The sequence below is a fragment of the Cupressus sempervirens genome, chromosome 10 (assembly GCF_028749045.1).
Source record: "Cupressus sempervirens isolate cs-2001-9-10 chromosome 10, ASM2874904v1, whole genome shotgun sequence".
Taxonomy (NCBI): domain Eukaryota; kingdom Viridiplantae; phylum Streptophyta; class Pinopsida; order Cupressales; family Cupressaceae; genus Cupressus; species Cupressus sempervirens.
Window position 1 is genome coordinate 494,830,111 of NC_143127.1, and position 27,846 is coordinate 494,857,956.

The 27,846-nt window shown below is 36.5% G+C and overlaps 1 protein-coding gene across 3 annotated transcripts; it reads right to left on the bottom strand.

Moving 5' to 3' along the window:
- Positions 1-245: 245 nt before the first annotated feature.
- LOC149534829 (uncharacterized) lies at positions 246-27,846 on the bottom strand. Of its 3 annotated transcripts, none has more exons than XM_089805036.1 (2): positions 27,563-27,846; positions 246-925 (listed from the first exon to the last, which is right to left on the bottom strand). In XM_089805036.1, exon 2 carries the CDS (start codon positions 923-925, stop codon positions 692-694), a length of 234 nt encoding a protein of 77 aa, XP_089661162.1. In that variant the 5' UTR covers positions 27,563-27,846; the 3' UTR covers positions 246-691. The 3 variants fall into 3 exon arrangements, with proteins under 3 accessions (XP_089661162.1, XP_089661161.1, XP_089661163.1); XM_089805035.1 differs by having other exon boundaries at positions 246-928; positions 27,563-27,828; XM_089805037.1 differs by lacking the exon at positions 27,563-27,846 and adding an exon at positions 27,368-27,519 and having other exon boundaries at positions 246-928.

Sequence of the window (27,846 nt, forward strand, 5' to 3'; positions counted from 1 at the left end):
CTGCTGTTTGATGTTCTATTGTGTTTAATGTTTAACCTTTCTCTTTGTACAAAGAAATCAAGGCACTTTCAAAATCCAAACTTACCTAACAAAAAGAAAATTTACTCCTCTATTAGAAAACTAATTTATCTAATAAGCTCAAATTTAAGTAGAAACACATGCAATATAACTAACCACCACATAATATTGGTCTGCATAAATGGAATGCTAAGGATATTGGTTTGTCAATTATTTTGATACAAACATTAAGCAAACACTCCTTAGAACTGAAACTCTTATTGCTAAATATTGTTGAATGACATACATGTTCAAAAAGACCAGATAAAAAAACATTTTCAGAAGTCATTCGTGTTCCAACATATCTTGACATGATATAAAAGAGGCATGGATACTTGAAATCAAAGGCAATCACATCCACAACTAGCAGGATTGCCCTCGATTGAAGCATGAAAATGCACAGCTAACAATGAGAATTATATAGAAGAACATGATACAATTTGAACACCCTCAACCAGAAACCAGGTACATGGATGGCAAATCGCCAATATATTTTTTAATCAAAACATCCATATCCAATTAATGTATCATGGATCCCAATTTGAGCCCTTAAATCCAAAGGGTTAATCAAGGTTGGCCTATGATCACATTGCACTAAACAAGTTACCTGTTGGCTATGGAATTGACATCATCGCTAGCCTGAAACAAGCATTATCACTATTGTGAGCATGTTTAAAGCCATCAACGGCATCCTTAAGTATTGTGTAGCATAAATTAGCCCAATGGCTCGTGATTTCAGAGATCTCCCTCGGTCTCCCGGAAATTCAGATAAGCTCCACCCACGAGGAGCCAAAAATCGATCTTCATTTAGTATGGCTAGAGCATTTGCTATCAGTAAACATCCTTCAAGTAATGTCCAAAGGCCCATCTTCTACATCAAAATAAAAGCCAAGAAGTTAAACCAAATGGAAAAGAAAACACATTAACGATATTTTTCAGCTGTATTATGTACGAAAAATAAGCATATATGGAAACCAAAACGTTGATGCCTTAAATAGGAGATTCTCTAGATGGGAAGGTACTACGGAAAGATGGTAATATTTTGTCCATATAACTATATGATGAACAGACAGCTCTTCGTCCCCTAAACACGTGTACCCTGCCCGTATCATGTTAAGATGACAGCAGGATCTCCTCCAAAAAAAGAACCGACTGCTCTTTAATAGGGGTAAGGACACAAACACCTTTAGAAATTATTCTACTAAACATGAGCAAAAATAAAAGACAAGCACAAAATTTAATAAACATATGTCAAACCTAACAAGGGCAACAAGGAGAGGAGGAATAAAACTATGGAAAAGATGGATTATATCACTGAAGATAAGTCTACACTGCTTTTTTATTTTGCCAATTTATGAGAACTCAAAAAACCACTGATATGATAAATGGATGTGTTCATAAGTTTAATACACAGTGCTCACCAATAAACTAAATCAACAAACAGCATTATTTTAATGTTTGCATTAGGCTTGTCCATTTGATTATCATTATTCAGTTATCATTTCAAGGTCCTGATATTCAATACATGCATTTTGTCAATTTAATTGATTCGCTGTGATATATATCACTAGCTCTTACCAGGTTCTGCTAAACAAGTTGGCGTTCTGTTGAACAGCATCAGTTAAGCCTCTAATTCTAGGCCGGGACAGCCCAAGGTGCACCTAGGTTCAGCCTAGCAAGCAGCAAGGTATCCAGGGTTTCCAGCCACTTTATAAATCATATACCTAATTTCACCCCGACATGCAGGCCTTTTCACTCCTGTCCCCTTAAGTCACTCATATCTGCCCTCATTTCACAAATAGACAGAACCAAAACCCTATCTTGCCTCCAAGCTACCATTTTTAATCCTTGAAGTACGCTGGATATTTTTTTGAAGGTGGAGGCTTGATGAAAGGATTCTACGATGTTTAGTTCTATTGAAGAGAGAGCTGCATCTGTAAGATTTATTAATCGAGTGTAAGTCTATCTTGTTATTTCTGGAAACGTACATGCATGATGAAATTTTTTTTGAGGTGAGCACTTCAGTGGCATCATAGCCAATGTGATAGTTGCACAAAAGATTATCTGTTAGTTATGATGGGCTTGAAAATAAGAAATTGACTGAAGGCTGAATAAAAAAGGATTGGCAAAGGAAAAAAATGTGGCATATATCAACAAACAAGAGGATGCCAACATTGTGAGTGATAGATCAAAAGAAAGATCAGATCCTCTATCCAAAAAGGATTGTCCCAATAAAAAAACATTGCCAAAGAAACAGTTATAGCATATATCAAAAAAAAACAGGAAAATGCCAATATGTGCAAGTAATAGAGAACACGCAAGATCACATTCTCTATCCAAAAATAATCATCCAACACTCCTAGCCTAACAATATTAACTGGCCATCATCTTTTTTATTCTAAACTATCTTCCCAAGAAAATTGATAACCTCTTCTATTCCATAAAAAGGCCCATTTGAAGAAGCATTCACGAATGAACCAAGAGAGGTTGTGGATGGCAATTGGCTTCCTTTCATCCTCTTCAGATCACCATATTGATGAGAAATGGTGACAGCAATTATTAATCATATTGATTATACTAGTCGTGAATAAGAAAAAAATGCACACCACCTTACTGTCCAATAAAAAATCTTTTGTGGAGGCATCGTCAAAAGCAATCAAGGATACATGGCTCAAGATATGTGCCCATCTTTTCTAATAGAAGGATTGCAAAAATACATCACTATTTAATGTCATTACAATGTGTCCTAGAAGAGCGATGTTTTAGAAGAAAATTCATTGTGAGAGGCGAGTGGACATATGAAGACTTCGTTTGTAAGATCCTCAGAATCGATTGGGATGGTGGGCACCAAAAATGTTACCCAAGTCATTAATGGCCAACATATATGTGCGGACTTTTGGATGTGCCACACACCCCCAACTTGATGATGTGAAAGATTGGTACAAAGATGTAGGTCAAAGAAATATAAATCGAGGTTGAGAATATCCAAACATTTATGACAAATTATCATAAATCTGAAGAACTTCTCCAACCTGAATAGTTGAAGGTAATTTTATTTTTATTATGTTTGATACATCATTAACTCTTTAATATTCTGATTTGTTTCAATTTTTTGGCACCATCTTAGGTTGGCGGGGCTCAATTTGCATCATCACACACAATCATCTTGAAACAAATGTGAAGGCATAAAATCATTTGGTGCCAAGACATCAACACTATTTCAAGTGCATGGAGGGAATAAAATCAAAAAGAGAACAAAGGATCAAAAATTTATCCTTAATAGGTGATGGGCTTGTGTGGATTGTATTTTCAGCTTCAGTGAGCCCATCAGCAGAGTGATTAAGTTCCTTAATATAGAGCACCCATGTTTAGACAAAATTTAAAATGTCATGGACTCCATTGTTGAGCACCCATGTTTAGACAAAATTTAAAATGTCATGGACTCCATTGTTGAAAAAAAAAGGACCACAACAGAACCTAAGGAGAATGACCCCATCCATAGAGACATGTTTCAGGAGAGAACAAAAAAAGCATTCATGAATGTTAGAAGAAAATGACCATAGTGTTTGCATCTCCTAGCATTTGCTTTGTCCCCGAAAAATTCTAATACAAAACTTCCTTCCTTACCAAAGAGGATGGCACAATATAAAGATAAACAGGTTGTTATTAGGTATAATTCCACATTAGAAGGATAATCTTGTAGATTTACAATGTGTGTTTTGAGTGAATTTGGCAACTTCATATCTTCAAAGAATCGTGATTTTACACTCTTCAAGATGTGTATTACAAAAACCTCATGAATGTATTTACCTATACCTCCTCACATAGAAAGTTTGATCTCAAGTTTCAATTTTTTTTATTTTCTAGCATACTTTTCTTTCCCTATCATATATTGCACTTTATGTTTTATAATTGCAAGTGCTGTATTAAGTTCAAACCCGGTTGATTCTGAAGTATTAATCGATTCAATATTAACAGTTACGAACTATGTTACCAGATTCGCTTCTGGCAGGATGAAACTGGAAATTTGGCTGCTGTGAACCGAACTCATCCCAAATTCAGACAGAGCGATTTCGAGTCACAACCAGAACCACGGCCAACTTTGGTCATGACTTTTTACGCTTTTTTTGGGTCTAAATATGCATATGAAAAAACATGATTAGTCTGGTATATGAATTAGGTGCCAACTGCCAAGGTCTTATTCCTGTCTATTATTCTCTCACTCTCTTTACAGTTTGATTGTGCATACTTCATTCTATTTGCCAATGACCAATATGATATCAGGAATAAACATCTGGTTGTAATCAATGTATTACAGTCTCATTGGCAGATATTTTATTTTGGCTGCTGTATTCTGTATTCCCAAAAGATCAGTCTGCAGTTACTTGATAATGCAGCCATCTGCATGTGTGCAGTCTTGGTTCTGTTAGGATTAATTGTACTTGAAAAGTATCTAGTGCTTCAATTGACCCTTAAAGAATTTAGACTACTTTGATATGCTTCCATTTGCATTATGTTGGGGCAGCCATAACTTGGACTGGAGTCATTAAGCCCAAGGCACATTTCCCTTCATGAAAAGATCTATGTTCTATGTTGATTTTTCTAAGAGATGAACCCTATAGATCTAAAATAAGATTTGTGCTTATACATTTCCAATTGTTAACATACATGGTTGAGTATTTTGCTATGTTGCTTCACTATTAGCATAGCAGTGTATGAACTTATTTGCTGCATACACACACACACACATATATATACGTGTGTGTGTGTGTGTGTGTGTGTGTGTGTTTGTATGGACAAATTCAACCCACCCCAAAAAAAATTGAATCAATTTCAAACCCAAATCTCAAATCTGAATCCAAGCCAGCAACTTAATTTGATAACAATAGTTTCAAATGACTGCAGAGTAGATTGACTATAGATGATATAATAAATATACAGATTGACTACAGATAATATAATAAATATACTGAACTCGCATCTCCAAAAAATAGTATGTGCATTCCCATTAACAAAAATACATAGAATTATAACAGCAATAAACCCAACTTGTAATCAAATATGTGCAAAACTGAGATAAATACAGAATTTTAACATGAAGCTAGCAAATCTGATATCCCCATCAGAAGCCTAGGATATTGCAGACATTAGTGTGCTCACAGCTGATTGTAGAGGTGCGATTAGGTGTAGGAGTGGCTTATAACAGTTGTCATTTTCTTCAAATATACCCTCCCCAATATTACCTGACACAAGAATGAGTAAAGATGGTCTGATTACTCCACAGTAAGAATATAATGTTGCTGAAATGATATTCGTGTAATCTAGCCACTTTTCTGTAGCCTGCATGCTGCTGCTAGATCCCTATGACTGTCATCTCTGTGCTGTACAATTATGATTTCTTTTGACATTCTCTTCAAAACACAACAGCGCTTTATCAGCCCTATCTGCTCCTCCAGAAGTTAAGTCCAGCAGGAGAAATATTTGGGGTTTCATCCAAATATCTGAGTGTGCTGATGCAGGGGTTTTTGTCCCGACAGCAGAAGATGTTAAGACGAAAACTCAGATATCATAAGCCATGTTTTTATATCCTCAATGACCTTGAGTGCCCCTTTTATGCTGAATTGGGTTAATGTTGAAACAAGCTGACCTTATTTTTGAAACTCCTTTGGGGCCGACCTGGAAGGTGGTTATCATAATTATTATTTTGTTGATTAGATTTACTAAATACTATTTGAATATTATTTAAATATTATATTAAGTGTTTTAACAAAACACTATTATATTGAAATGTATCCAATGCAACACCGACGCATGTGATGTCCCCAATTTAGTAGGTACCAGCCGTACAGGTATGTTAGCTCATCACTGCAACCCTCATGAGCTAACACTTGGATTTCAGGGTCTCTGTTCGTGCATCTTAGTATTTATAGTAAGTCAGGAGAGTTGGTTACTATTTATAGCAGTGCATACTGATGATGCATTGGGTCAAGCTATCTCAGTTTGTTCATAGAACTTCGACAATCAGAGCATAATGAAGGTTATTAATTAAGTTTGGCTTAATCAAATTACTTAATGAGATTATTGTTCTAATTGGATGGTGTGTTGAAGAAGGATCGTTAGTGAAAAGTGTGCACAAGGATACTCTAGCCATTGAGTTGTAAAGGAGTTATTATATATTAAAGTTGGAATATGCATCCGAACAATTTAAGTGAAAAGTGTAATTGTGAAGCCTTTTAAGTGAAAGATGTGAGCAATAAGCTTCCAGGCGTTGGGTGTAATTGAGAAGCCATTAAATTAAATGTTATAAATGCAGCTCCATGACAAGTTAAAAACATATCTCTTTATTGCTTATATTTTTTATGAATTGTGAGCTCAAGGATTTTTGTGTTGAAGATTGGAGAAATTGGGAATTTCTCCCATTCAGTCTGCAATTTGAATTGGCCTTTATTGCCAATGAATTGTGTTTCATTTCTGACTACTGGTCTGTTGTTCGATCTGGATGCTTGAGGGTTTCTTCATTTGCTGGGAATTAATTACTACTGCTGCAAGTTGTTGGAAGTGAGAGTGGCTACCATAGGTGTTAAATATCTGCAAGTAAATACAGAAATTTATGTCGTTTGAGAAGCTTATTGAAGGTTGCGATCTGAATCATTATAGCAGTGTTTCAATTCTTTAGCTGCAATCAAATCACCTAGAGCAGCATTTCACATCAGAGGGCTGCAGTTACTATACTGGAGACAGCATCGGAACAGTAGGGGTTTCATTAGTGAATAAAGGCAATTATCAGCACCAGCATTGAGCATCTATCTTTGCCAGGTTCTCTATTTAATTGGTTAATTGCATACTGCATTTATCATTGTAAATATTTGCAAGTAGAAGTATAGTAACTAAAGTTACAGTTAAGTTGTTATCATTTATTTTGCATGTCAAGTTTGTCATTTTATATATTTGAAAAAAAACCAATATATATATATATTCTCAAAAACACAAAAGAAATATAAAACTTCAAAAACAAAACAGTGACTTCTACAATAGGCAACAGCCTACAACACAACAGTAAAATTATGAGCCTCTTATCAGGGAGGCCTTGGGTTCGAATCTACTCAATCTTAACACAATAATAATTAATCTCAATAAACAATAATAACAAATAAGCTAGGCTTCGGCCGATTATCTATAAAAAAAAAATTAGTAACTTCTACAGCATAGATTTGGAATGAACCAGCAAGGCTCATTACAGCGCTGGGGAATGTTCCGACAATTTTCCAGGACAGAAGAAAGGGCCTCAATTTCAGGACGGCGGGCAAAAGATGGGGAGACAGCAGGAATGCAAAGGGGATGGGTGTTGCATACTAAACATATAAAACATGAAATGCTAGTTATGAAATGATGTTTCAATGTAACATACCAAACTGAAATACTTGCACATAGAAAAATTGCAAAACGAACCAGAACCATTGAACATTCAAGATAGTAACATAGTACATACTTAATAGTAACATTCAAAAATCAAAATTCAAATAGAAATTCAAATTATCAGCAAATAGAATTTATAATAGTTCTATAAAATATCAACTATATCATAAAGACGATGACAATGAGTATCATCATGCATGATACGAATCATGATCAATATCAAAATGAATACAAAATCATATCAAAATGACAAAATGTAGTGATGGGAAGCCTCTAATCATCCCCCAAGCCAAAGTCCTCATCACTAGAACTAGTGAATTCCTCACACTCAAGTTCCTTCAAAGGAACACCAACCAATCCTACATTTGTTTCTGCTGCAATCTCATCCTCATCAATCTGAGATGGATCCTCTGGCTCTACATCCCGTTGTGTTGTTAGGCTCTCTTTGTACATGTGTGTCTTGCGATCTTCAATATGCAAGACATTGTGTACGACAACTAGCCTCTCCCTTCTCTTAGAGGTAAGTTTGCTCCTCTTAACAGAGTGGATGAAGCATCCAAGCACCCAACTACCCTAGATGCACAATGCTTGGGTGGTGGTGGGGGGTACTTGTGTACTCCAAGTACCTATCCCGTGGACCTCCCCACACTAGGTACCCCTAGGTTTTGGGTTAGGTGTGCATCCCTGGCTTTCACTGAATATATCATTTTCCTTCATAGAAGGGACATGATAATCCTCCCATCCCAAATATTACTTGTCAGTTGTCACCAACAAATGACAACTCCTTGAATGACTACTTCCACAAAGGAGATTTTAGCATCTAAGATAAGCATTTAACCCCATTCTTCAGTCTTTAAAAGAATTCTTTCAAGCTTTTTATGAGTTTTTCCAAGCTTTTTTCTTTAAAAAATCAAGAAAAAAGAAATAAGATTAACTCCTTGTTATAGTGTTTTTTACTTTTTATATCTTGATTTTGCAATTGTATGCTTTCATTTAATTTATATTTTTCTAGTTTTAAATATGTAATTTCTTATAATAGAAAAAAATCAAACTGCAAAAATGGTATAATGTTCCAAATTAGCGTGCCTAAGAGACAACTTCTATCACCTCTAATTCATAGGCTACAGGTCAATCACAATACACGAAACAACAATCAAATGATATCCATACAGTTGGAATAGGTGAATGTCCTACAAAGGGGAGATGAAGGGTTTGTACAGTTGCAGGCAATCAGGTCGTACGACATAGGAAAGGGCCTATGTTTGACCATATGACAAAGAAGGAATTGGTCATACATGTAGGACAGTACTATACAGAGGAAATGAAGACCGTATGGCAGTAAGACAAGGTATGGTGAAACAAAAAGGCCATACACTGGCATGCAAAATGGTCATATAGTTGGAAGTGTATGGGATCGTACATGTTGATGTTTGGTAGATATGAGAGAAATTAATATAATAATGATATATTTATAACTATGATTATATTTATTATTATATTAATTGTCAAACTAACGAATAGACATGTCTCGTAAAGGGACATGTCTCTTCTTGGCACTTTTCTCATTATAAATAAGAGTTCGCTGCCATTTGGAAAACACGTACCAAATTCATGGCTTTGCTTAGTACATTTGCAAAATCCCGGAAAATCAACATGGTACCAGAGTACATTACAAATGTAAGAGAACAAGAAATACAATGTCAATGGCGTGGTTTCTAAAGGTAGCCTTCCTCAAGTTATTTTGGTGAATGTTAAAATTCTTGATCAGTCAAGACACAATGAGACTCGGTTGGAACTTGGAAGAATCCATTGTGTTCATCTAGTTCGACTGATGAGGTATTATTTTGATGGATTTAGAAGCGAGTTTATTACACAAGTCAGAGAAAAATAACATGGTAAAGCTGCTTGATTATATCGTCATTGTAATTTACGAATGTTGATACAAAATTCACCAAAAGCGGTGAAATGTGTTGGATTGCAAATCACCAATATATTTAACGAATATTCCAAATCTATGAAATAAAATAACGTGATGCTAGAATTGTATATGGCTAACACTACGTGAAGACAACACCAATGAGCATTGATTCTCATATTTATAATTAATGTATAACCTATCAAAAGCAACCCAATGACAGACAAAATATTGTGCTCAAATATCCGAAGGTAAATTTGGATTATTACAAAATTCTTAACACAGGGAAAATTGCCACAGACGATGATCTAAAAAGTCACAGAAAATTGGCAATGAAATGGCATTTGTTATCAAAGTCAATGATAGCAAACAAAGCAGAGATATCTATAAATTTAAATATGGACTGCTTATCCAACTGCATGTGTAAAATGATCATTCGATGATGTTAGTACATCACACAGTTATTCTGCAGGCCACTTGTTTCAAGTGTGGAGGTTTAGTGTTCTAAGATAATAAGCATTCGAAATGGGTCAGACCAGAACGAAAAGGAAATTATATTGGAAGGGTGAAAGCGCAAACCATTACTGGTCTCACTGCTAATCATCACTTTGGAAACTGGGTATAATATAAATCAAGAGCATCACAAAGGAATGGGAGAAGCAATAAACAAAGGAAACTGCTAGAGATTTATATGTCACATAAGGGTCCACATGCCACAACACCTCAAGCATGGGAAAGGTAATAAGGTTGGGTTTAAGAAAAGAAAAAGAAGGGAAATTGTGGATAATAAGATAAGGGTTGGACGAAGCAGATAAATATATCAATCAACAAGTTCCATCCTTACTATTGGAAAAATATCAACCCATTTATGCATGAAAAGGGGATGCCGACATGGATTAGGTGTCAGAGGTGTGAGTATGTATATTTGAAGATATTACAAAACATATGTTACAAACCTTCCATGGTTGTGTGCATAGGGATTGAAGAAATTAAAGTATTGGAGGTAAGTATTAATTGTCTATTCTATTATAAATATAAGTGAATATAGACATTTGTCATCTTAGATTATTATATGAAATATTAATAAGGTAATAATATGTTGAAAACATATATTTAAGATATATGCTTAGAAGATTGAATATATATATATATATATATATATATATATATGTTCAAAGTATATATTTAAATTAGATATTTTCTATATTACATTGGAATGATCTTATATCATTATGTAGAATTATCCTTGAGTATTATGTTAGTCTCTATTATTTTTTTTCATTACCTACTATAAGAGTTATGTGCCTTGATCTTTTCCTTTGAGAATGATATTGCAGGAAAAGGTAGGCTGATATTCAAAGGGACTCTGACACTTCCTCAAAAGTAAAGGGGCTCAGAAGATTGATTTTCAGAGGGAGTCTAACACATCTGTTTGAAGGAGCAAATAGAGGATATGATTCAATCAATCTTCGGTGATCTCGATCATATTGATTCAAAGGGAGTAAACCATGCTAAGATGGATTCTCCATTGATCAATAAATTGTAGCAGTGAAGAGGATTGTGATTCATGAATATACCTCATGCCTATGTGAGTTTAACGAGCCTACCCCTTGTGTACGTCATGAGGAAGTGACGACTTCCAAATGTTGTCACTTGTATTTGCAGAAGTTATTGAAAGGTGATGATCTTACAATAACTTAATTTTCTATTATGATAGATATCTTATGATGTCTATGCAAATCATAGTAAATTATATTTTGCATGGTGGATGTTTATATGGTAAGCATTATGAGATTGCTTATGCACAGACCTTATAAACATTTTTTTAGTACATGGTGAATGTTATGCATATTGATATTCTAGAAGGCCATTACACAGAGTACTTGGTGGATATCATGTGTCTTGATATTCTGGAAGGCCATTACTCAAAGTAATTGGTGAATATCACGAGACTTGATGTTCTAGAAGGCCATTACTCACAGTATTTGATGAACATCTTACATCTCAACATTCTGGAAGGTTATTACTCAAAAGAGTATTTGGTGAATATCATTGATATTCTATGAGGCCAATACTCATGATATCAGATATGATATCAAACCTTATTGAGTATTTGGTGAATATCATATGTTGATATTAAGGGAGACCAATACTCCTGATGTCAAATGTGATATCAAAATGATGGATATCTTCTAAATAAAGATATTCTTAATCTTGCTAACTTGATATTACTTTGAGCTAATACATGTGTTTATCCTCCCTAGCTAAGAGGGACTATTGATGTTAGGTCACTTCAGTCAGATAAACCTATGACTATTGATGTTTGGTAGCTTCAATTGGATAAACCTATGACTATATTTATAATTATATATGAGATATAATTACATGTGAGATATAAGTTTATCGTATGAGAAAAATCTATATATAACTATGATTAAATTTATTAATATATTAATTGCCAAATTAACGAATAGATATGTCTCTTCTTAGCCTTTTCTAATTATAAATAAGAGGTTGCTGCCATTTGAAAAACACAAACCAAATTCATGGCAGTGCTTAATACATTTGTTGAGATCCCGAAAATTCAACAATACAGTATAATTGACTGGTAGGTCATACGGTGTGTTACAACATGTTGCGCCAAACAAATACAAGTGAACAAATACATATGTCATTGTTGTATGCCCAGTTGTGATTTTGTCGAAGTCACCTTGATACTTATGCCACATGTATTATCATTAATAATCACCTTCGGTGGATGATCAGTAAATGTAGCACTGTCGCCTTTGAATGTCACATTAATCAAATAGATGTATTGCGCACATACAATAACAGAAACTTCGGATGTCAATAATGAACACCAAATTGTCGTTGCCAAAAGCCAAGACTCAAAGTAATTTAGATTTAACAATGGTAACAGTTCAGATTACAAGCCTTCAGAGAAGCTCCGAGAAAACATCAATCAATTGTCAAATGACAAAGACCAACATACAGATTTGGTGCACAAGTGAACTATCCATATGATATTTCCCCACAACAAAATAGGGTGGTGTTGAACCACTAAACTACAACCAACAGAGTAGGGAGGGTCTTCCACCTCCGAAACTACAAACAACTTCCTCGGCCTTCAACCTTCGAAAATATAAAGAGAAATCATATCAAATCCATGATAAAATGCAATGCCCAGCCATCACCTTATAAAGGCCTCGAAAAAGCATCTAGAGATTTACAAATTCAGGCCTACAATACCAATTATTTCATTATTTTATTAATTTAGGTCACATGTTTATTAATTAATTAAAGGTCCTTTATTATTTTATTTTATTTTAGGACCAATCAATTAAATAAGTTATTACATTAAAATTGGGGACATCACAAATGGCCAATACTCAAAGTTGAGTGGATGTGAAAGGAAACCAAAGACACAAAATTGATAAAAGGAACTCCTTTATGGAGACATACCACAAGGCTTTCAAGAATTCTAGGAGGAGAGAGATATATTTGGAAGAGTAAATTGTATAATATACAATTTAATAGCTTGTATTTTCAAGTTAAACTTCACTTTATGGGTCCCTTAGATAAAGGAATTGGAATGTATGAGGACCCAACAAAGAAAGGGTTTTCTACCATAGAAATAGTCGTGTAAGAGAGAAAGATGTTGATAAAATGATTACAAGAGGAAAACAAAGAGCTTATCCATCTAGAAATGAAAAAGAACAATAAATTCACCCACTAATACAATAGCAACCTCCCAACATCCCTTCTTGCATATACCCTCAAAGGAAGTCGAAGTAGAAATTCCCACCCGCAAAAGAGGTCCACTGGACAAGGCATATAAAATGGAAGCGAAAGATATTGTTGAACAAAAAGTGCACGTTGCACCTATACCATTAGTCTTCCATTCAACTTGACGAGATCGCTATATTGACAGAAAATAGTGTCGGCAATCAATAATGCACCTTGTAGTTTCACAAGTCCTCATTATGAAAAGATGCCTACCACCTTATCACAAAGAGAAGAGTTATGTCTAGACTTCATTTAAACCAATCAGAAATTTTAGGGTTGAATCAAGTGTTTCTATAGTTCCTAATGGATGGAGATATTGCACTCACCCATTGATACATGTTAATGCGATATCCTCCAAAGAGGAAGAAGTTTTTGAGGGTTGTTGATTGTGAAGACTAAGTCAAAGGATGCAGAGTTCATTTTCTAGAATCCTCATTGAGTCCATAGAGATGGTGTATTATGAAATTGTGGTCCAAGTAATTACGAAAAATACAAAAATATAGCAGGGTTGCAGTTGCTTTGGTTAAACAAACATATGAGCACATTTTTTGGACACCGTGTACCGTACATTCCCTCAACTTGGTAATGCAAGCAATTGGCACTCAACTGGAGTGGGTGAAAGAAATATTCCAAGAGGGTGAGGCGATCCAAATATTTGTGACGAACCACAAATGTGAAAGCAATTTTCAAAACTCTCTCAAGATTGGGTTGTTGGATGTAAATTTAATTCATTTCTTTAATTTTATGTTATGTTCAATATGTACATAAATTTGTAATATTTTTTATTAAATGTTATTAACATGACCCTAAGTTGTTGAGACCAAATTTGCATCTCATACAATTGTTATGAGATGAGGCATTGGGTCAAATGGTTATTAGGTTATTAGCAACCAACGGGTTTGTATAGAAGCAATCAAATTCAAAGAGGGTCTAAAAGGTCATCATTGATCTTGGATGACGACTTGTGGCCTCATGTGGAATATGTATTGGGTTTCACCAAGCATATCCTAACTATTTTTGGTTTGCTAATACAAATGCACCATGTTTGGGGAATGTCTGTAATGGCATCGACATGATGGTAAGGAAACTAAAAAAGGTAATAGAAAAAAGACCCTGAAGAAACCCTATTCAAAAGGGTGGCATCGTTCATCATTGTCGAAAAAAGATGGCCACGTCATTGCACCTCCTTGCACATGACCTATCTTCAAGGTAATATTGCAACAATGTAATTCCTTTGCCAAGGAAATCAACATCATATAGAGATTTGAAGTTGCTACTAGTTACAAGTGGGCATTTTGTAGACTCTTCCACGATCCAAGGGTGGGGTAAAATGTTAGGAGAGAATTTGGCATGTTTGTCTCAACAAGTCATATTCCTTGTGTTGTTGATGACCAATCCATAATGGATGCTACTGCATGGAGGTACCTCTATGGTCAAGATTAAATGATCCTCCACCTCTTGCAATCAAGATCCTCTCACAAGTACTTCTGTTTTATTTAATGTATTTTGCATTTCTTTTGTTCGTTCTCTCTTGCCTGCAAGTTCTTATGTCACTGAACAGAATTGGAGTACATTCTCCTTTCTTTAATTCGTGAAGTGTACCCAGTTGGCTGCAAAAGGGATGAAAACTTGGTTTACATTCATTCCAATTTGCATCTTCTGTCACGTAAGGATCCCACATACAAAGATGGGGCAATGAAGCTTGAGATGTAACCCCCAAGTGTACCAAATTGGATGCAACCATTGAGCATCTTGCTAAAGTCTATGGGTGATGATGATGAGATACCTACACATGGTGCATCTAGTGCGACTAGCACTACTTTGGGTTGAAAGATTTTGGAGTTGTAGTAACTAAAAATGCAATAGATGGTATTTTTTATAATCCTTTTGATGATTGATGAACTAATTGGAAGATAGAAGACAATTACTTTTTTTTAATGTGAATTTTGTAATTGTAATGATTTTTATTAGAGTCGTGATTTACAGGTACCCATGTACCAAGTGTTAAAACTAGAGCCCAAAGATCCATTAAGATAACCAACAATAAGAAAGAGAGAAAACTGAAACAAAGAACATCAGAATTATCCTAGGAAAATCCTTCGAGAATGAAGGGAAAAACTCAGCCACACAACACAAATATATCTTTATTGATAATGAAATGTTCAAGTGTACAATAACCTTGGCTTGATGCGAATATATAGCAATAGGAGAGACTCTTCACATTATAACTGAAGGTCTCTTGAGATTCTCATAACTCATATAATTAATTATGACTCTTTGAATATTCATGCCTCAATGCACATGAATGACACGTGTCATTTACATTTAATATTACAGATTAAACTTAAGTGTCCTTTTCAGCTGAAGATGACAATAACGGTAATAACGTCCAGATTTCGAAAGATAAAGATCTCTATCGCAGCTACAAACTTTAACACTCCTCTTAGCAAGATAGAGATCTTTGGCTGAACAATCACACAAAGCTACAACCAAAAATGTCAATGATAAATTCTGATCATATGAATTCAAAACATAATTCATGGAGTTACTCAACATGAAAACTTGTACCAACGAGTCATATTCATGGAATCGCTCAACATGAAAACCTGTAACAATGAGTCATATTCATGGAATCACTCCATGAAAACCTGTAACAATGAGTTATATTCATGGAATCACTCAACATGAAAAGATTTGTAAAACTCACAGCTAAGCCTTTATTCACGAACTCTCTCATTGTGAACTGTCATGGAATCTCTCAACATGACATCCAACTCCCATCACGAAATCTCTCAATGTGATGACATCATCGACTCTCTCAAAATGATGTTAACTACTGCATAGTGAAAGAGTTATCATAGCTGCTCTTACAATCTCATTTATTCACACAAAAATAGGCAATAAAAAACTAAGACTTGATTCCATTTAACTCTTAAAATTTATAAATACCACAAGCATTACAAGCATATATGAGAATGATTGGGGTTCCATAAACGCTCCCTCTTAATTATGAGGCCTCCCTCTGAAGCAAAAAGATCCTATTGCTAAGAGAGATTAGATCAACTTAATCCAAAATTATTTTGATAATTAAAAAATCTCTCTCAAGCTAAAAACCCTCTGGATGCAAAGAAAAATTTCATTTTATTGCTTCAACCTAAAAAATCAAACCAGCATAAACCATTCTCAATGACAACTAGCACATAAATTAAAAATCAATTTTAACTTGAGATCAAAACTCATCTCTTGATATTTCAAAGTTGATCTTTGTGTCTTTTTCCTCAAAGTAAAGCACACACATATAAACAAATCTCTCCATCATCTGGATGTTGATACGTCTTCTGCAACACGTGTTGAACAACACTTAAATCTTCCATAAACCATCCTCGAGGCTTCAAGAACCATAAACACTTTCTCTGCTACAGCAACACAATTCTATATTATTAGCAAAGTTGTTATTACTAAACAGGCCTGATGCACCACACCCCCTCACATGATAACTAATATGGCTCCTGAGGAAACCAACAACAACTTTTATCTTGAAGTTAGTCAGTTGAGACGATACCATCTCATCAACAGTAATAGTCAAGTGAAACAGAGGGAGAGAACATATTCTGCTGGTTTTGAATAAATATCCACTATAAGCATTATGGTCAAGATACACGTTGATCACGAACCACTCTTGCCATTATTTGAACATTTACGGTCTGAGAGTGAATAATTCGAACATGCACTAATTGCGTAAATGCAACCCAATCATGCAAAAATGAAAGTCACGATCATACCTCCGGAAATGAATGAATCCAAGACCTTTCGCTTTCCATAATGAATCATTAGCATCAATGAATATCCCAGCAATAGAACAAGGAATATATATTTTCCCTAAAATATATGAAGCAGGAAATAAGAGCGTTCAAGTCGAACCTACGTAAGAGACACAGACACCTTCACCCAATAATGCAAAGAGTTGTTGCCAAGAACAAATACTTTTGAATAAGTATTATTGAATGCCCAACCATGAGAAATACATGCACTCATTTAACATAATCTTTCAAATGCCAAAGAGAGAGGAAAGGTAACATGTAAGATCACCATTTAATGATTCCAAAAGAACAACCCATCTATACATTTACTCATCTGCCAATGAATGAAACGACAACAATAGTAGTGCCTTTTCTTCGAACATGCAAACATAAAGAAAACAATAACCAACACAACCAAGCCTTAATGAGTGTCAAAATTGCACATAACTCCAACAGCATACAAAGACTGCCCAGGGGTGTCGATGTCATTTGTAACCTGGCAATAATCAAGAACTAACTATGCCATAGAGCTTAAAACTAGGAATCAATCTCAACAAGCACCATCGACAGATGACTATCGCTATAGAGTTCATCAAAAATTTGAATGCCTAAAGACTCCCGATCAAAACAACACTTGACTTTTTCTCTCCTTCTTGGTTGATACTCTTTCGAAAGGTAACCATCGACTGATGAGAGACATACTGAAGCTCAGGCAAATAATGACTATTGAAGCTCATATTCATTCAAAAAAAAACATGAATAAACATATTCACTAAGAATGATTCAAGAACTTTCGGCAAGAGAATGAGTTGATACAAGACTCTGAGAAATATCAAATGAAGGGAATCGAATCTTTGAAAATTGCCTTTAATTCCTTTTCAAATCAAAAGAAAGAAATAATTAAAATCTCCGATAGCATATAATACTATAACCAAAACATGCAATTCTCATAAATAACTTGTAAAATAGAACTTATGTCATCTAAATATGCAAACGTCTGAAAAAAAAAAAATTTGTGCAATCATGACTTATCGTTGAATAATAGACAGGCAAATCCATACACAATGTCGTTAATGATTCGGAAGCCCATCGAGGAAAAGATCATGTGCGAAAACACATGGTGCAAAGTGTTAGACGCAAAGTCTCCATATATATTTTCATATCATCGCAATCTGAAATCTTCTCCAAATGTGTCAAATTGACACTCAGTTCCTCAGCCATTGACAACAGTTATCTTCCTCCCACAAGAGTAAGATTTATAAAAAGAGCAAGAAGGATCATGAAACACAAAAAATAAAACAGATGCCCAACAACAAACATCCACTATGCTCCAATGAACTGCATTGCATAAATAGGAGAACCTTTCTTACTGTTATCTAACGTGGCTCTAATACCATGTTAAAACTAGAGCCCAGAAATCCATGAAGATAACCAACAATAAGAAAGAGAGAAAACTGAAACAAAGAACATCATAATTCTCTTGGGAAAACCCTTTGAAAATGAAGGGAAAAACCCAACCACACAACACAAATATATCTTTATTGATAATGAAGTGTTCAAGTGTATAAATATATCCTTGGCTTGATGTGAATATATAACAATAGGAAAGACTCTCACATTATAACCGAAGGTCTTTTGAGATTCTCATAACTCCTATACTTAATTATGACTCTTTGAATATTCATGCCTCAATGCATGTGAATGACACATGTCATTTACATTTACTATTACAAATTAAACTTTAGTGTCCTTTTCCGCTGAAGATGACAATAACAGTAATAAAGTCCAGATTTTGAGTGATAAAGATCTCTATCGCAGCTACAAACTTTAACACCAAGTCCTTGTACCTATACACATACCCAAACTGGCAACTTAGACAACCAGTGATCCTAAAAGGCAGAGGTGAACATGTCTTATCCAAATTAGACTCTAATTAAGGTGTGCATTACACTAAGTAATTGGTAAAGACTTTGTTGTATTAACAAATGATCAAATAGATCATGACAAAAAAATATTAAAAATGTACAAATAGGAAAGTTTCTAATAAGAAACTTAAAGAGGATTGAGTAATTGATCTTATCTATCTAAATTGCATTATATAGAAAAGATGACCATGAAAGCAATAAAATAATTATATACTTGATGCAGGAGCATCCAGAGGTATAAGGGCAATCCTGTGTCACCAAAAACAATATACTTAGACTTAGTTTCTGTTTCATGTGTTTTCATTTTTGGATACCCATTTGGGTCAAATAAAGGTTCCAACTCTCACAGTTCCACTATCAGTGTGCTAGAAAATCCCGAAAAAATAGGAGCATGTAATTGGGCCATCATTTTGATAGACTAGAAGGTGTGAATTGGCCAGATGAATGTAATTGTGATTTAGAGCATTCCAGAACAAGAATCAGGTCAAAAGGCCCCACGGTTTGAAAGTTATTGCAGTTTTTCGAGTTTTGGAGACCTAAGAATGCTTCAAAGTCAGGTTAAGAGCATTAAATGACCTCGAAAAGGGCTGAAAAATGGGGGACGAGCGAAGCTGGTCTATAGGGCTATAGAGCGCTTTGGGAGCTTTTCGGAAATGTAAACGGTTCGTCAATTGGAGCTACGGTTCAAAAGTTATGCCTCCCGGAAGTTCGGTTACCGTTTCTGGATTCTTCTAGATTTGCGTCGACTTCTAACGTAGCTTTTGGAACCTTCTATTTGGTCGGTGGATGCCTACTAGCACTTTCTAGAATGTACTCCTAGTCCTTAACCCTCCGGGGTCTATTTAAGGAGATTTCTGGCATTGTAAAAGGCAGTTCGGAGTGGAGTTTGAAAGGAGGTACTGAAAGGAGAAATTATCTCCACATTTATGCTATTGTAAGCCCTTAGGGCATGTTTTGAAGTTTATTTTCTCTGTACTGAATGTACTAGCTTATTTTTTTTAGTTAATACAATTTCCCTTTTTCTGTTGTGTCCATTCTGTTATTGGGTTGTGTCCCCATCAAGTGGTATCAGAGCCAATTTTCCTGAGTGTGTAGACAGAGCGCTGACTGTGAAGCAGTTTGCACCAGGACTGTGTGGTTGTGGGTTTGAGTTAAGAAGATGCCTCCACGAAGAGAGCGTGGCGAAAGGGCTAGAGCTATTAATCCTAAGGAAGTTAGAGCCCTCCAAAGGCAGGTACAAGCATTGCAGGAGGAGCTCCGTAGAGGAACAATTGTGGCTGTAGGTGATGAAAGCGAAGATGACAACGAAGAAGATGAAATTGGACCAAAAGGGGAATTTGACGGGGAAGTTCTGAATCATGCAGAGGAAAGGCTTTTTAGGACCATTACCAAGTTTGGAAAAAGACCCACAATTGAAGTGGGTGTATTTTCAAGAAATCTGAAACCAGATGAGTTGATCGATTGGATCAATGAACTGGAAGAATACTTTGAGTATGAGGATATCAGGGACCCAGATAGGGTTAAGTTTGCAAAGGCCAAACTGAAAGGCCATGCCAAAATCTGGTGGCAAGAGGTTCAATTGGAAAGAAACAGAAGAGGAAAGGAGAAGATCACAAGATGGGATCGCATGGTGGACAAATTGAAGAAGCAATTCATTCCTGTGGACTACGAGCTTGATTTGTTTAAGAAGATGCATGGGTTAAAGCAAGCAGGAAGATCAGTCCAAGAATATACAGAGGAATTTTACCGACTCTTGATTAGAGCGGGGCATGCAGAAGCAAATAAGGAGAAGGTTGCTCGTTATATCAGTGGGTTGCGACCTAGCATCCAGGAGGAATTAAGTCTAGTAAGAATGACCAGCGTTGAAGAGACATACCAGTTTGCCCTACGAGTTGAAGAGAAGCTGAATAAAAGGTTTGAAGGAAGACAAAGAGGGCGCGGTCAAGGAGGAAGGGGAAGCGGTAGATCATTTGGAGGCCGCAATGAAACTCAAAAGAAAAATGAAGATGTGGGTACTAGCAGGAACCAGAGGAATGAGGGTTTCAACCGCTCTCATGATCAAGACTTTGGAAATCAGAGAGGAAGAGGTAGAGGACGTGGACAAGGAAGAGGAGGCTTCCGTGGTACCTGTTTCCATTGCAATGAAGAAGGTCATCGTGCCTTTGAATGCCCTCAACGACAAGGAAGGACAGATAGGAGAGCTGAGGGCCAAGCTAGGGTTGCTCATGTGGATGAGGATGCACAATCATCACATTCAAAGGATGCAGAAAGAGGAGAGACCTTGGTAAATGAAAGAGTCCTACTAAGTGGTGAGATTGAACCAAGACAACGGAGGAGTTTGTTCCGTACCAGATGCAAGTGTGAGGATAAATGTTGTGATGTGATCATTGATGGTGGTAGCACTGATAACTTAGTATCAGAAGAGATGGTCTCTAAGCGGAAGCTCAAGAGGGAGAAACATCCCCCGCCCTATCGGATTGCTTGGGTAAAAGATGATCATAAGGTCCTGGTAAGTGAACAATGTTTAGCGAAATTCAAAATTGGGAGTTACCATGATGAAGTTCTCTGTGATGTTATTTCGATGGATGTTTGCCATCTATTGTTGGGTAGACCATGGCAGTTTGATAGACATGCAGTACATGATGGACATGCAAACACATAGTCTCTGACAAAGGATGGAGTTCGCCACAAATTGAAGCCCATGAAAAAGGAAGGTGAAAAGGTATGTAGCAGTGCTAGGATTTGTCTTGTTGATGAAAGGAAGTTTTTAGATGGCATGAAACATCAGCATATGTGCTATGCTTTGATTCCTAGGAAAGATAAAGAAGGTAGTAGTGAAATACCACTTGAAGTTTCAGATTTACTAGGGGAGTTTGGAGATAGTATCTCTGATAATGTTCCAGATGGATTGCCACCAGTAAGGAAAATCAATCATCAGATAGATCTGATTCCAGGAGCTAGTTTGCCTAACAAGGCTGCTCACAGGATGACTCCTACTGAAACAAAGGAGCTAAATAGACAGGTTCAGGAGCTGTTGAGGAAGGGCTTGATTCAAGAGAACCTGAGTCCATGTGCAGTACCTGCAATACTCGCACCAAAGAAGGATGGAGAGTGGAGGATGTGTACAGATTCTCGAGCTATAAATAGGATAACCATCAAGTACCGGTTTCCTTTGCCAAGGATGGATGATCTTATGGACTACTTGAGTGGAGCTCAGTACTTCACAAAGATAGATCTGAAGAGTGGTTATCACCAGATACGGATTCGAGAAGGAGATGAATGGAAAACAACCTTCAAGACCAAGGAGGGTCTTTATGAGTGGTTAGTCATGCCCTTTGGATTGACGAACGCCCCAAGCACCTTCATGCGGCTCATGAATGAGGTACTTAAGAAGTTCTTGGGAAAATTTGTTATTGTCTATTTGGATGATATTTTAATTTTCAGCAAGACTTTGGAAGAACATTTACTGCATATTGGTAGTGTCCTTGAAAGGCTAAGGGAAGAGAAACTGTTAATTAATCTGAAGAAGTGTATCTTTGCAAAAAGGGAGTTAGTCTATTTGGGGTTTGTTATATCACCTGAAGGTCTCAAAATGGATCCAGAGAAGGTAAAAGCCATCTTGGAATGGCCTACTCCAAGGTTTGCTACTGAGGTAAGATCATTTCATGGTCTGGTTAGTTTTTACAGGAAGTTTATTAAGAATTTTAGTGGCATATGTGCACCCCTAACTGATACAATAAGAGGGGATAGAAAAGAGTTCAAATGGACTGCAGCAGCTACGAAAAGTTTTGAATTGCTAAAGAAGAAGGTAACAGAACAACCTGTGTTGGCACTTCCAGATTTTAGAAAGGTTTTCCAGGTGGATTGTGATGCTAGTGGCAGCGCTATTGGGGCTGTATTAAGCCAAGAAGGTAAGCCTATTGCATATTTTAGTGAAAAATTGAATGATGCAAAGAAGAAGTATTCTGTTTATGATCAAGAGTTCTATGCTATAGTTTAGGCCTTAAAGAAATGGAGGCATTATTTATTGCCAAAGGAATTTGTTTTGTATACTGATCATCAGGCATTACAGTACCTAAATAGCCAAGGTAAATTGAATCAGAGGCATATGAAGTGGGTAGAGTTCTTGCAGAGTTATACATTTGTGTTGAAGCATAGAAGTGGAAAATCTAACAGAGTTGCAGATGCACTAAGTAGGAGACAGTTGTTGCTTACAGTAATGCAGGTTGAAGTAGTTGGGTTTGATGAACTCAAGAATTTGTACCCCGAGGATCCTGATTTTGCTGAAGCATGGAAAGCTTGTAAAGAACCTATTGCTGTAAATAGAACCAAGTGGTTAGACTATTTGATTCAGGATGGTATGTTGTTCAAGGGTAGTCAATTGTGCATTCCAAGGAGTTCCATGAGGGAAAATCTGATTAAGGAGAAACACAGTAGAGGGATGGCAGGACATTTTGGTCGAGATAAGACCATTGCCATTCTTAGAGAACATTATTTTTGGCCTCAAATTTCACAGGATGTGAAGAAGTTTGTACAGAGTTGCCAGGTTTGTCAAGTTGCCAAGGGGTTTAGTCACAATATTGGCCTATATCAGCCATTGCCTGTTCCATCAAGGCCATGGGAGGACATAAGTATGGATTTTGTTCTTGGATTGCCAAGGACACAAAGGGGTAATGACTCAATATTTGTGGTGGTTGATAGGTTCTCCAAAATGTCACATTTCATTCCATGCCACAAAACTCATGATGCTGTCCATATTGCAGACTTGTTTTTCAAAGAGGTGGTAAGACTACATGGACTTCCAAGGAGTATAGTTTCTGACAGAGATACTAAATTTGTGGGGTATTTCTGGAGGACATTGTGGAAAAAGTTGAGAACAGACTTGAAATTCAGTTCCACGCATCACCCACAAACTGACAGTCAAATAGAAGTGGTAAACAGAAGTCTGGGCAATTTGCTAAGATGTTTTGTTGGGGATAAGCCCAAGGGATGGGATTTGATTCTACCACAAGTAGAGTTTGCTTACAATAACTCTATAAATAGGAGTACTGGAAAATCACCATTCCAAATTGTGTATGGGAATAGCCCAAGGACTGCACCAGAATTGAGGAAGATAGAGCAAGGGGAGAGGACAAGTGCTGAAACGGAAGAATTTGCTGAACATATCAAGCGTCTACATGAGGAGGTTCAGGCACACATTACCAAGATGAATCAAGAGTATAAAGCTAGGGCTGATCAAAGGAGAAGACATAAGAAATTCCAAGTAGGGGATCTAGTCATGGTGCACTTACGAAAAGAAAGATTTCCAGCCGGTACTTACAAGCTGAAAATGAAGAAATTTGGCCCCTGCAAAATTTTGAAGAAACATGACTCAAGAAATGAATATGAAGTGGAGCTGCCAGAAGGTATTCACATTTCTCTCATTTTCAACATTGCAGATTTAACAGAGTATCATGATGATGGTGCAGATGAGGAGCTGGTGTTAGAGCCATGTCCAATTCTTGCTTCTAAGAAGGAGGAGATAGAAGACATTCTAAATCATCGTGTGGGTAGGAGTACCAGAAACAGGCAGTATGAAGAGTATTTGGTCAAATGGAAAGGACGACCGATCGAGGACTCAACTTGGATTTCAGCAGCTGAGGTTTCCCATTTGGGATTTCCTCTACCATTCATAAAGTGACAGGGTCACTTTTCAATCTACCCTGGGTGTCTGATGCAGGAGCATCCTGAGGTATAAGGGCAATCCTGTGTCACCAAAAAAAAATATACTTAGACTTAGTTTCTGTTTCATGTGTTTTCATTTTTGGATACCCATTTGGGTCAAATAAAGGTTCCAACTCTCACAGTTCCACTATCAGTGCGCTAGAAAATTCCGAAAAAATAGGAGCATGTAATTGGGCCATCATTTTGGTAAACTAGAAGGTGTGAATTGGCCAGATGAATGTAATTGTGATTTAGAGCATTCCAGAAAAAAACAGGTCAAAAGGCCCCACGGTTTGAAAGTTATTGCAGTTTTTCGGATTTTGGAGACCTCCTAAGAATGCTTCAAAGTCAAGTTAGGGGCATTAAATGACCTCGAAAAGGGCAGAAAAATGGGGGACAAGCGAAGCTGGTCCATAGGGCTATAGAGCGCTTCGGGAGCTTTCCGGAAATGTAAACGGTTCGTCAATCGGAGCTACGGTTCAAAAGTTATGCCTCCCGGAAGTTCGGTTACCGTTTCTGGATTCTTCTAAATTTGCGTCGACTTCTAACGTAGCTTCTGGAACCTTCTATTTGGCCGTTGGATGCCTACTAGCACTTTCTTGAATGTACTCCTAGTCTTTAACCCTCCGGGGTCTATTTAAGGAGATTTCTGGCATTGTAAAAGGCAGTTCGGAGTGGAGTTTGAGAGGAGGTACTGAAAGGAGAAATTATCTCCACATCTATGCTATTGTAAGCCCTTAGGGCATGTTTTGAAGTTTATTTTCTTTGTACTAAATGTACAAGCTTATTTTTTTTAGTTAATACAATTTCCCTTTTTCTGTTGTGTCCATTCTGTTCTTGGGTTGTGTCCCCATCAATACTAATACCCTCTCTTAATGGTCAATTTGTCCAAAACACCAAGTTATCCCTTGACTTTAACAAACTTATCTGGACCAAGAGGCTTGGTAACACTGTATGTAGTTTAATCTGCTATTGGAACATACTACAAGTGAATTGTCCTGTCTTCAACCACCTGTTGAATGTGATGACAATGACAGTGTGCTACAGCAAAGAAAAACAAGAAGAATATGAAGGCCAGAAAAATGACACTGCTGAAAACTCCTCACAAACTATTGCTAGCCCTTCATCTATGGTGCTGATATTACATCACAAACCTGTAAACATAAACAAAAAGCTTTGCTCTCTGTGAATCATAAAGAAAGTGTCATGTTAAGTTTAAAATGATGAACAGACAGCATATATATATGCATTTAGCTTCACTCCTTGCATAGTTTTATTGTGTTTTTCACTTTTTTGCTTTCAGGTCTGACTGAAAATTCATGGTGGAATTCACTTAATGTTATGCCAACCTTTTGTTTCACAGAAAAGGAATTATGTAGCAATGCCAACTCTAAAATGTGTCTAATGAATTCTGTTATCTATTTCAGTCTTAAGACCTTAGGTGCAAGAAACTAGTGGCAATGCCCTTAACAAGAGTACCTAACCCTCGTGGAACTGTTATTTCATGCTCAGTGCAATTGACTTATGGATTCCCTTCCCAAAAGTGCCGTTGGAGGAGAAATTGAATGGTTGAACCAGCAGCAAAAAGTGCCAATGGAGCTCGATTGGCTAAGCCAATGAGATGAGAAAGTGCACTGGATGTACATCAGATTAATTACAGTCCTGCTTTCGGAAGAATTTAATAATGCCTTAATAAACATTTGCTTGACTAAAGAGTAGCCATATAAGCCCTGTCACAAAAATCAGCCACTTATTGCCCTCTTTTGAATGTGCTTGGCAGAACTCGCTTATGATATATCAGAAAGAAAGTGTGCCACATTTTGATTTTTCATTTATGCTGGTGGAATTTAAACTTTTTTAGCCCCTATTTCCAATGTTGGGCAGAATTCGCTTATGGCATAGCCATCTCCTAAGTGCATTCCATGCTTACTTAGAACCTTTTTCCCTCTTGACAGACAGATCACTAGTCAACTTGCCCTCATTATTGACTTGGGCAAGAAATGCAATGCTGAATCCATGTTGCAAATTTGGATGCAGAATCCTAGCGGCAAAATCACTCAAGGCGCGCACTAGGGCAATTTATGCCATTATTGATATCTTGGCAGAAAAATTTAAGGTTTGGCCAATGAAGAAGTGTACCGGCAGAGAAAATATAGGTACGATCAACCAGAATATGCGCCAGGGATAATATAACCATTTTGCTGATTTTGTCAGAGAAGAATTTGCTGAATTTAGCAATACTAAGCCAAGTATGAGTTGCAAGGACTCAAACAACTAAGCATCATTTAACACTGGGTTTTATTCAAAAAACGAACACCCAGAATTTCTTAAACAGTAGCAAGCCAAGAATCGGTTGCAGGAACTCAAACAACCAAGCCTCAATGAAGCGATTCAAAAAGATACGCTTACATTTCAAGGAAAACGAGAAATCATCGCTAATGTGAAGTCTCCGCCCATAGTCAGGATAATAAGTGATAAAGGTAAAAAGAATAACGTAAAGCCCTATGAGGTAGAAATTGTAAATATATATGCCCTAAATGTTAAACGATTCACCCCCGTCATACATCAGACTTTCAAACGAATAAATTAGCAGGAATTTGTTAGCGCCGCGGAAAGATATGAAAAGGCATTATGCTACTGCGTAACAGTTTCAAGATGCCAGATTTAAACAATCATTTTCCCTAGTAACTTGCAGGCAAAAATTTATGGCGCTAATTTCCAATTGAAATTGTTGGAGGCTCGAAAACTAATATGGTGTTGTTTACCTCTAAAGAAGTGATTCGTTCATCTTTTTCATCGCTGCTCTACTTTTCTCTGTGTGTTGCATAACTACTAATTAATTGAGGGCCGAAACAAAAACGTGGGAAAAAAAACCTCAAATTGGTGCTATAAAAATCTGAGTCTCACAGTGGCAAATGATAATAATTAAAGCACAACTATACTGCGGTGTGAATGCTTACCAGTGATTTACAAATCTCCTCTAACCCTGCGCTGCACAACCTTCCTCCACTTTAGCGTCGTTTGTGAACGTTCCTTCTCTGGACAGGGAACGGAATGTGGAAACACTTTTTATTTTTATTTTCTTAATTTTAAATTTAATTTGGACTTTTTTCTGATACGTATAAAGGCTCTTCTAGGAATCAAGTTTTGTTCGTGGAACTGGGAAGCTCTCTTCCGAGGAAATTCAGCAATTCAGTTTTACTTTTTTAAGAAAGGGGCAGAAATCAAGTTTTTGTTGAGTGGA